Source organism: Poecilia formosa, unplaced genomic scaffold (assembly GCF_000485575.1).
Source record: "Poecilia formosa unplaced genomic scaffold, Poecilia_formosa-5.1.2 Scaffold435, whole genome shotgun sequence".
NCBI classification, from domain to species: domain Eukaryota; kingdom Metazoa; phylum Chordata; class Actinopteri; order Cyprinodontiformes; family Poeciliidae; genus Poecilia; species Poecilia formosa.
Genome location: NW_006800374.1, coordinates 367,318 through 378,470, shown reverse-complemented (window position 1 = coordinate 378,470; position 11,153 = coordinate 367,318). Strand labels below are relative to the sequence as shown.

Here is an 11,153-nt window from a genome sequence, read left to right as displayed (position 1 = left end):
ATCCATCCAACCAACCATCCATCCACCATCCATCCAACCAACAATCCATCCAACCAACCAACCAACGATCCATCCAACCAATGATCCATCCATCCAACCATCCATCCACCATCCATCCAACCAACCATCCATCCAACCAACCATCCATCCATCCATCCATCCATCCATCCATCCATCCATCCATCCATCCATCCATCCATCCACCATCCATCCATCCAACCAACGATCCATCCACCATCCATCCAACCAACCAACGATCCATCCATCCAACCATCCATCCATCCATCCATCCGACCAACATTATTTTAAGGGTCTTTCCCACCTTTAAAAACAATAATTAATCACTGTTGTGCTAAAAAGTGTTATCTAGGTAGAAAACCCATCTCATGTCTTCAAGGAAACCTCATGAACTTTGTTGAACTTCTCCTTCCTCATGTTTTTTGTACATTTGGAGCGGTCTGTTATAATCTGGTCTGTTATAATCTGGTCTGTTATAATTTGGTCTGGTTTCAGAGCCGCTGCTGTTTTTTGGTCTGTTTTCAGTAAACTGAGGCATCAAGTGGCAGTGAGAGCGGTTGCACAGCGCGTTGTGGTTTCCTTTAGTTTCTTCGACATTTCGCCCCAGATCTCCACACAGGATGTTTGTGCTGACTTCCTTTCAATGAGAAAAACTTTAATCTTTTTTATTTTAACAAACTGCTGCTGTTCAAAGTCAAATGTGCGAATTTGGCTTTTTGTGGTGAAGGAAGTAGCTCCGTAATCTAGTTGATGTTGTTTAAGAGGGGAATGATAACAAACACTGGAAGTAAAACCAGTCAACCTCAACAAAAAGAGGAACCAGAATGGCACAACTCGGATTGAATTTTACCATTTTATTTGTAAAATATTCACACTTTTAGGTGAACATGTTCTAAAAACCTGTTCCTGTAACGGTTTCGCAGTAACTCAGTTTGGTTAAAAGAATAAAACCGATTTTAGTGTATTTTAGTGTATTTTAGTGGTGAACTTATGTGGCCGTGACATTCAGGCATTCGTTTAAAACAGGAAGTGATGTTTACAGAGGAAGTGGAGTTCAGAATGTGAAATTAATAGTTTATCTCAGCGGCGGCTTCTTTAACTGACAACTTCACTCATCATGTGATTGATTGCTGCTGCTGGGAAGCAGAGATGCTACGATAACTAAGTTTCAGTTTTATTACTTTAACTTAGATCTCTGCTGAGATGTTTTTATGTCTGGACACAATGGTGCATGACCAGCTAGCCTGCTATTAATGAAACATTTTATACTCTCATACTGGAGGAGCTAGCTTAGAAGAAGAAATATCACTTTACATTTTCCATTGTAAGAAAATTATATCTGTAATAATTTTCCCATTATTACAAATTAAAAGTGTCCGTCTGCATCTACTGGCCGCACAGAATCACTCCAGTGGCCACAAATGGCCCCCCAGCCTCCCTTTGGACACCCAGTTCTTATTGTTACCTCAGATCGTGTTGATAACATCATCCACTGTTGTTTATTCGTTTTGGTTTTAGTGTTTGTGTTTCCACATCCAGCTGCTGCAGCTGTTCTTCCTGCTGCTGCAGCTGGGATTTTACCAGATGACCCCGCCGTGACCTTTTCACGGCCTTCTCTTCCCTCTGCTGACGGCTGCAAACAGCATCTGACTGCTTCCCCGTTCGTCCCTGCCGTCGGCTTCAGACGTTATCTAGCGGTTTTGCTCTCGCCAGGCCTCCGTCCTTCTTGCGGCCGCAGACGGTGCCAGCAGCCTGCTGGTGCCAACGGCTGAGCCATCTGCCGTTTTGGGTGTGACTGGGCGAGCTGAGTGAAGGCAGAACAGAAACCTGCATGGGCGTGACGGATACCGTCGCTTTTAGATCGCAGCCTGCAGCGAGCTTTCAGGACATTCCTCCAGTTAAAACGCTTATTAACGTCTGACTAGAAGATAAAGCTGACAAAGACGCTTAGCTGGGAGGTTTCATAACAAAACGTGGATTTTATGGCCAATAATCAGATGAGGGAAGAGTGACCACAACTGTACTCAAGAAAGAGCAAAACGTCAAGTACTGAGTAACTGATCCGGTTATCAATCATTTAATATTCAAAAATTACATCATCAGACGGATCAAAATATAAAGTTTAGTGGAAAATTTTGGTATTTTAAGGACAAAAATTACTAATTCATATAAGAAACAATAACAAAATCAGGCAAAATAAAATGTTTCCAAATCAGTTTATTTCAATAAAAAACTTATGAAACTTTAATAAAAACTGCAGGTGCGTCTCTGTGTCTGGTGAATTTTAGGTCAAAACTTTTTCTTTTTTTTCATTCAGTGGGAAGAAAATCCATAAATTTTACTCAAGTAAAAGCAGAAATACTTCATAATAGAGATACTCAACTAAAAAGTACAGCATAGTAAAAATACTCTTAAAAGTAATTTTTTTCAAAATAAGTTCCTCAAGTAAAAGTGTAAAAATGACTCCAAATATTGTGATTAATATGTCACTCAAATGGAAATCATTTCCATATTAAATACAGAAACTCGAAACCTGCAACAAAGAATGAAAAGATTTGAAGGATAAGTCAAATTGTTTATACCAAAAATGTAATTTTATAGACTATAATCATGATAAAGATACTTTTATAATTGGATTTAAAGGAAGTTTTGTGTGCAAGTGACTCCAAATGTTGGTTTTCATGTTACTTCAGTGAAAAAGTATCCAATATGTTTATTAAATACAGAAACTAGTGGGCTGGAGGAGAGAATTAAAGGGATTTGAATGATAAAGACAAGTTTTTTGTATCCATAAACTGAATTTTATTAATTTACGTTTACTGATTTATTGATTTAATCATGATAAAGATAAATTTATAACTGAAAAACTCTGTTAAAGCTAATTTTGAGTTATTTCCACACAAAAACTCTGTTAAATGCGTCACTAGATTGGAAAATGTGTCCAGTACGTAAGTTATTGGCCTGGAACAGAGAATAAAGGAGCTGAATGTGAAACAATGAGGTGAACAGCTGCTGCTTTGTTTGTCTGCGTCTCTGTGAGGAGATAACGTCTGCGCCATCTCCCCGCTCCATCTCCCGGCGTCTTTAGAGTTCGGGTATGTCTGTTATCAGTTATCGTTTCCTCAGAGACCAGGGCGGACAAACAGGAAGTGGTTCCCTCTGCAGGCCTGAGCCGCGTTTCTGACGCTCAGTTTGTTTTCTGGCTCCTGCTGCTGGACAGGAGACGCTACTGACAAATACTACAGGATAAAATGAGTCAGTAAGAGTCAAAGTTGGGTTTATTGTTGCTTTGGTTTCGCAAGGCCTTTCACAACGATCAATAAATCTATTAGTCGCATAATTAATTAAAAAGAAATCAATCATTTCCAGTAGTCTGACTTATTGTTTTTCACTTTTCCTCCTTTTCTACCAAAAACTGGAATAAAACTGGTGATTCCTGCTTCTACAAGTCTTTAAAAAATTATTTATAACAATTAATTATTAATGAATTATGGTCTGAAGCAGGGGAGTCAAACTCATTTTCATTTTGTTGTTTTGTTGTGTCAGAATGTAGTGATAAAACCAACTAAACTGTTAAAATTTCAATAAATAGCTGTTCCTCCAGGATTTTATGATTATTTAGTATTTCTTTATGCAATCAGAATGACAGATTTTGTGGTGAATACTTAGAAATGTTTGTAAAATGTGAGTCTTCATCACTCCCTGTATCAGTTACATTCAATGTTTCTAACCAATTTTGAGATAATTTGCTGTAAAATCAGAAAAAAATGTGGAAATTTGTTGATTTTGTGTGAATTTTGCAGATTTGTGAAAAACTGGAAGGGTTTATTGATGTAGTTTGGAGTTTAAAGGGCCTCATAAAAAGACACGGTGGGCCAGAATTGATTAATTGCAACAAGCCTAGATTTGAAATATTCCAGTGTGAACCAAAAGCAACAAGTGAGAAAAGCTGCAGTGGTTTCCACAACATTTTTCCCTTTTAATATCCAAACACTTTTATTGAAAAACGAATAATGAGTAGTTTTTTGCAGTGTAAACATGAGCAGACGTGTAGCGATGCCTGAGTGACTGTCCTTTTCTTTCTGCAGCCATCAAGGTGAACTGTCTGGGCTCATGCGGCATCTCCAACAAAATGAACGACTCCTCGTGGAGTCTGGAGGAGCATTACCTGAACAGCATGCTATCTGTGGCCGATAAAGGTAATTACTGAAAATACAGACGAGCTTCAGGTTGAATTTAGTGCCGTTTTATTTTCTTTTTTCAAATAGCTAATTATATAATGTATAAAAGGTTAACAGTCTTACTCCCACTATTAGAAGATACTGAAAGGTGTATATGAGCCCTGCACTGCTAAGCACCTTGTAGCTGCAGAACAGAGAATTTTTGGTAACGTTTATTCGCAATATTTTCTTATTGTTATTGCCCCCAAGATAGAAGATGTGCCCTGATTGATGCCTGACATTTGGTAAAAACAAATCCTAAAGATAAACTTTAAGGCAAAAAGGTCAAAGCTGTTAAAATAGTACTGTTAGCTTTATTCCTACCCTGAATAGCTTTTAGTTTAACTCCTAGCTTGACTAGCTCTTATTTTGACTCCTAGCCTGAGTAGCTGTTAGCTTAACTCCTAGCCTGAGTAGCTGTTAGCTTAACTCCTAGCTTGAATTTATTTTAGTTTGACTCCTAGCTTGACAAGCTGTTAGTTTAACACCTAGCTTGACTAGCTGTTAGTTTAACACCTAGCTCGAGTTTATTTTAGTTTGACTCCTAGCTTAAATAGCTATCTTGATTCCCAGTTTCAATAGCTGTTAGGTTTATTAACTTTTAGGTTGACTTGTACCTTTCCACTTTGTTAAATCTTAGCTTGAGTTGCTATTAATAGCTAGCATTTGGATATTACTTTGGCTTTCAGTTTAACTAGCAGCTGGCTGGATTGTCCAAACTAAGATTACTTTTAATTCTTTAAGCCAACAGAATGAAACGACTCATAACTAACACCCAACTTCTGCAAACTGCAGCTTTTTTGTTACGTTTTGATCTTTAGCACACACTTCTGTTAATGTTTCAGTCGGCCTCCCTCTGGTAGGAAGGCTATTTTTGGCACTTTAGCTTAGAGTGAATAAAATACTTCTATGAAAGACGAGACGAATGTGATAGCTCTGATTCACAGCAATAGATCTTAATCAACTTGTCAAGACTCGGGTAGAGAGCGCGCTTCAGAGAGAGGAAGACATGCATAATTCAAAGCACACACTCCCTCTTTCTGAGCTTCCCTTTATCTTTGCGGTTGCTTTGTTTTCTATTCTTTCCCAAAAATGGGCAGCTCTGCGTCGGAGGGTGACATGGGAAGGGTGAAGGAGGATCAGGACACACAGTCTCAGAAAAAAGGCCAGAGGAGCGCGCTCTGGGTGACTGATAATGTGGAATGCCACAGTCGCTCGACGGTTAGAGGAGGGAAGACGTCGGCGTCCGCTCCTCATCCTGTCACTCTTCTCTGTTCATGGAAACCAGGAATAGATTTTTTTTCCACCAATCAGAAGGAATAAACTTTATTTTTAGACCTGCTGCATTCAGGGCCGGATTTAGAAGAATAAGGGCCCCTGGGCTGGAGACAGTTTGGTGCCCTGTCCCAAAAAATAATAAAAGAAAATAAATAAATAAATTAAATAAATAAATAATTTACTCATGCAAATTGCAGAATACTAACAGGTACATCTGCACATTTACAGGTACTAATTGATGGTTGGTGTCTTTATGGCAGATGCTTCTTTTTTAGTCCCAAAAAGATAATTTTCAAATATTTGGTTTTAGTTTCCATTAAAAAAAAATCAAACAATATTTTAATAAAACAAAAGGCCACATTTGAAATGAGTTTATGACTCTTAATATAAACTGTATACATAAAAAAACAAAAATAAAACATTTTTTGGAACCCCCAAAAACTTGTTGCCCTGGGCTAGTGCCCCGGTAAACCTTTACAAAGTCTGTCTGAGTTCATTTATATTCCTGCTACATATTTATGCAATATTTATTTTTCTGACTTTTTCCTTGTTTCTTTCTTTCTGTTTGTGTTTTTCTTTATTTCTTTCTCTCTACCTTTATTTATTTATTCTTTCCTTTCTTTTTATGTTTTTGTCTTTCTGTGTTTCTTTTTGTCTTTCTTCTTCTTCTCCTCTTTTCCTGTGGTTTTACATGTTTGCTGAAACGTTTAGTTTAAAGCTTCGCTGCTTCCTCTAACAGTAAACATGATGCAGATCAGACTAATGGAAAAACTCCCGTCTCTAACGAGGCGTTTCTGTCTGCAAGGATTTAATTAGGCCGTCAGCTCCTCTGGAGAATTAATCAGCCAGTCGGGTGAAGGTGTCTGTGTTCGACACACACATGCCTATTTATTGGTCCTTATGTTATCAATTAACTGGTAATAAACAACATAATAATTATTAAAACGTCCAGAAGATGTGAAGGTAGTTTATAATTATCTGCTTGAATAAAAAGAAGGAAGCAGCAGGAGGCGTTTCTTTTCAGTTTTTGCTTGTAGCAATAAGTGGGGGAGGGGAGGAGAGGTTTACTACTACAGAGGAATATCTGTAGGACATATTCACCTGTAGTAGTTTGAATGTGGGAGTAAAAACGTTTTATATTCTCTAACGTTTTTCCTTTATCTCACTGTTTAAATGTTCTTCCTTCCTTCCTTCCTTCCTTCCTTGCTTTCGATCCTTCAGTTTGTACTTTTCTTCATCAATCTCTCTCTCTCTAACCTCTCTGGTCGTTTATGTCTCTCCGGTTTGTGACCTTTGACCTTTGTTCCCTCTCAGGAATCCTGGCTCCAGGCGAGCACAGATTCCCCTTCCAGTTCGTCCTTCCAGGTGAGTCTCAGCCGCACCTTTCAGTTCCCGTGGCGTTATCAGACCAACAGCGACGTCACAGAAACAAAAACAAAGCAGCAGCTGATGACCTCACACGAGTTACAGCAGATTTAGCTAATGTTTAACGCATGCTTCAACTCGTCAAACTCGAGGCGCGGGGGCCAAATCCGGCCCGCCCTAGTGTTTACATGTGGCCCTCTAAACTCTAAGCTGGCAAACTTAAACTTAAATAGGTCACAAATTTTTATTATTATTATTATTAATAAATTAAAAGCAGTTTTTATCTATTCACTCCCTTATTTAATCAATTAGTTTCTTCCTGTTTTTTGTGAAATTTTGTGAAAATGAACAAATAAATCAACAAATTTCTGGACCGTTTTGGCTAAAATGATGAAACACATCAGGTTTAAGTGATTACTGGTAATAAGCAGCTGCCTCAGGTTTAATTATTGTCAAATTAAAGTCCATGATCTAAACGGTGAGAAGTAAAAAGTCACATTTACTGTCAAACATCCACGCAGATATTGCAAATATTACTAAATGAGTACTATTGATTTTTATTCCAAATAATCACAAAAACAATGTCATCAATGTGAAAAGATGGTCAATTAACATTTTAACAGTTTGCTTGCTGATGGGTTTTGTTAACACATTGTGGCAGAACCGGCCCTTTAAGAGCGTCTGTGATCTGGATTTGTAAATCCTTTTTGCTTTTTAACTTGAAAGTTTCTCATGAAGTCAGTTTAAAGCTGCTGGCAGTGAAGCAGGAAGCCATGGCGGTGCTGATGGCGCCATCTTGAGTCTGCCTGGTGTTTTCTGCTCTCATGCATGATTCGGCTCAAACTCAGTGGGGGGGCGGCCATTTTATTTTTAGCCCTTCATCCTTCACTCTCTGGGTAATTGGTCTCCTCTCCTCAGAAGCCCCCAGTCTGAAGGAAATCACATTAACATCATCATGTAAAGGTTAAACGTTCACTCATACTGCCCCCTGCTGGCAAACCAACACGCCTGCAGCTGTTGGGCTTCATCTTTTAGCTGAGATCAGGACCAAATACTAGATGGTGGGCAATGTGGACTTTAATCACAATATTTTGTGGTATTATAAAATGATAGAGGATTAGCAAGAAAGAAAATAAAAAATAAATTGACAAGAATAAAGTTATAATATTACATTATTCTTGAAATATTATGGCTTTACTCTCATATTTGTGACTTTATTCTGTATGACTATGTTCTCGTAATATTTACTCTGTTCTTGCGATACTATGACTTCATTCTCATATGAATTTAAATTCATTCTCATGAATTTAGTTTTATTCTTGTAATTTTATTTTCAACCTCACATGGCTAGCTAAGCTAGGTTGGTGGAATCAAGTAACTCTCTCGCTCTTTGGTTGCCTAGCAACTCACTCACTCTTTGGTTGCCTAGCAACGACCTGCTGAGTAACTTGTGCAGCAGCAGTTTCATGTCTCACCACTTTGCCTCATAACTGCTTTAAAATAACCAGGATATTAAATGTTTGAATATTTAAAACCTACTGACACATTAAATAGGTTGAATATTTAAAAAAGTAATAATTATTGATATGAAACTTTCATATCGTGATGAGTTTGTATCCCGTGTCGTCCAGCCTGAGTGGTAACAGATGTTAGAATCTGTCTATGTTGGGAAAGTCACGCCTGAACGTTTCATTTTTTGTTTTGTTTGATCTCTTAGCCGCCATCCCCACGTCGTTCGAAGGACCGTTCGGGAAGATCGCTTACTGCGTGAGAGCGGCCATCGACACGCCGCGCTTCTCCAAGGACTACAAAGCCCAGCGGCCCTTCTACGTCCTCAACATGCTCAACCTCAACGAGGTCCCCGACATCGAAGTGAGTGTCTAGCTTTCACGACGTAGATCCTCTGCAGACGTCTTATCAGGGCACTTTTATTCACTTTAAAAATCCAAATTTGGCCCTCGCAGCAGCAGAGCTGCGCGGTGACGACGAAGAAGTTCAGCTACCTGCTGGTGAAGACGGGGACGCTGATGCTGAAGACCCGCAGCGACCAGCGGGGCTACGTCCCCGGCCAGCTCATCCGGCTCTCCACCGAGATCCACAACAAGTCCGGGAAGGACACCGGATACGTCCTGGCCAGCCTGGTGCAGGTACGGCTTCAAAATCTGGATTTATTTTTCCACTCTCCCTTGATTTGATAAGATCACAAAAACTCTTAATATTTCCTTGGAAACGACTATAATAATAAAAGCTGTTCATACTTGTGTCAAAATCACAAAGTTTGGTCTGCAGGTTTTATTGATTTGCTTCCAGGACAAATCTGAACATTCAATTAAATTTCACACCATTATCCAGTCAAATCTTCTCATCTGATAAAAAAATAATCAATTATTCTGACGATTAATCAGTTAATTGTCTAAAAATAATTTAGTATCTTCCTCAGTTTTTTTTTATTTAACCACTTAATCTTAATTTATACTATATTAAAAATACATAAAATGTAAATATGCAAATGATTAAACTCCAATTTAAAATAAGAAAAGGATTGTATTACCTTAAATGAAATGACAGCATTCCTTTAATGAACAGTTGATCGTTTGAAGGAAAGATGCATATTTTTTTTCATCTTAAATGCAAAATATTAATTTTTTTGTAGAGTTTTGGCTGATTTACTGCTCCAACTGTGTTGTTCTTTCAGTAAAGAACCTTTTTATGACACTAAATATTCCAGTTAACGATTAATCGATAACTAAATCAGTGGACAGATATTTCAGTTATTGATTAATCACGATTAATCGTTGCATAAGGAGCTCTGGTCAGTTTTCTGCTGGGCTCTACATGGAGCTTCACGTGTTTCTCCCTGCAGATGGTAACGTATCGGACCAAGCGGCCGGTCGTCGACCGGCGGACCATCGCGGAGGTGGAGGGAGCCGGAGTGAAGGCCGGAAAACACGCCGAGTGGAAGGAGCAGATCATCGTCCCTCCTCTTCCTCAGTCGGGGCTCAGCGGCTGCCGCCTTATTAACATTGATTATTTCATTCAGGTAATAATGGGTCTGTCTGTGGAAATTCTTGATTTTTGGTTAAAAATCTGTTATTATTGACTGTTTTTCACATTTTTACAGAGAACCGCTGCTGCCTAATATCCTTTCATACAGTATTGATCCAGTCTGGATATAAACTACTGAATTATTTATATGTACACTTATAAACCCACTCCAGACTGCTGACTGTTTCTATTGAAGAAGTGTGATTAGTAATATTACTCGTTGAAATTTTTCACATTTCATCACATTTAAACAACAAACTTTGATTTATTTTCTTGGGATTTTATGAGACCAACAATGTAGCACATAGTTTTGACCTGGAAGAATCTTAAATTTTAAGATTTTGCTGCTCGCTTTATTGTTTAAGTTAAAAAAAATAGTCCAAGTTCAGTTTATTAAACCAGTTAGTAACATTTAATCTCGACTGCTCAGAAAGTGTGATTCTCAAAGAAGGAAAACTGCAACTAATTCACTGGAACCATCTGCTTTACTCCTAGCTTCAATAGCGGTTAGCTTGACTCCTAGCTTGAGTTCCTTTGAATTTAAAGTTTATGTTCTTGCTATTACCATTATCTTACTTTTAAAAATGGTCTCAAAATGACGATATCATTGTTTGATGCAATAATTTATTTGTCTAGTTTTTGTGTTGCCATGGTTACCATTAAAACGGTTCTTTCTGAATCACCGTTTTTGCCCCAGGTGTCTCTAAAGTCTCCAGAAACGGTCGTCGTTCTGCCCATCTTCATCGGGAACATCCCAGTGAACCTGTCCCCCGTCGGCTCCATCCCCACCAGTCCCAGCTCTTCACTGGCTCCCAGTGCTACCGGAGTGATGCCCAGCGCCCCGCCTGTGGAGCACGACCCAGATGGCGAGCTGGGCGCCGGAGGCTTCACCAGCGAGGAGATCCCCACTAAGAGCCACTCGCAGCAGGACCCGTCGGCGTCGCCGGTCACCATGTCGCCCAGCGCCTTTAGCCACGCCCCCGGCGCCGCGCTGCCGCCCGGCCGGCTCCCCGGTGCCACGGCGCCGCTCTTCTGCCTGTCCACTGGAGCCACCATACCGTTCTTCACAGAGGGCGACGTGAACCCAATCCCCACATCCTGCTCTCTCATCCTGCCTCCGGAATACAGCAGCTGTGACTATCCTCAAGGTGAGGAGGCGGTGCCCAGCAGGGGGCGGCAGAGAGCAGCACCACTATTGGGATTAATACAGGATTATGTAGTTTCAGA

General features: G+C 39.5%; 1 protein-coding gene across 3 annotated transcripts in view; it reads left to right on the top strand.

Annotated features, from left to right (window-relative positions):
• Positions 1-11,153, top strand: part of arrdc1b (arrestin domain containing 1b) — a 39,312-nt gene that overhangs the window by 14,438 nt on the left and 13,721 nt on the right. For all 3 annotated transcript variants that reach the window (XR_001659490.1, XR_001659489.1, XM_007577264.2), the window contains exons 2-7: positions 4,107-4,217; positions 6,831-6,881; positions 8,599-8,753; positions 8,846-9,028; positions 9,745-9,921; positions 10,624-11,074. Coding sequence is in view for 1 of the 3 variants with exons in the window: in XM_007577264.2 (XP_007577326.1) it covers positions 4,107-4,217; positions 6,831-6,881; positions 8,599-8,753; positions 8,846-9,028; positions 9,745-9,921; positions 10,624-11,074 (1,128 nt within the window). In the remaining 2 variants the exon portion in view is untranslated. The remainder of the gene's footprint in view (positions 1-4,106; positions 4,218-6,830; positions 6,882-8,598; positions 8,754-8,845; positions 9,029-9,744; positions 9,922-10,623; positions 11,075-11,153) is intronic.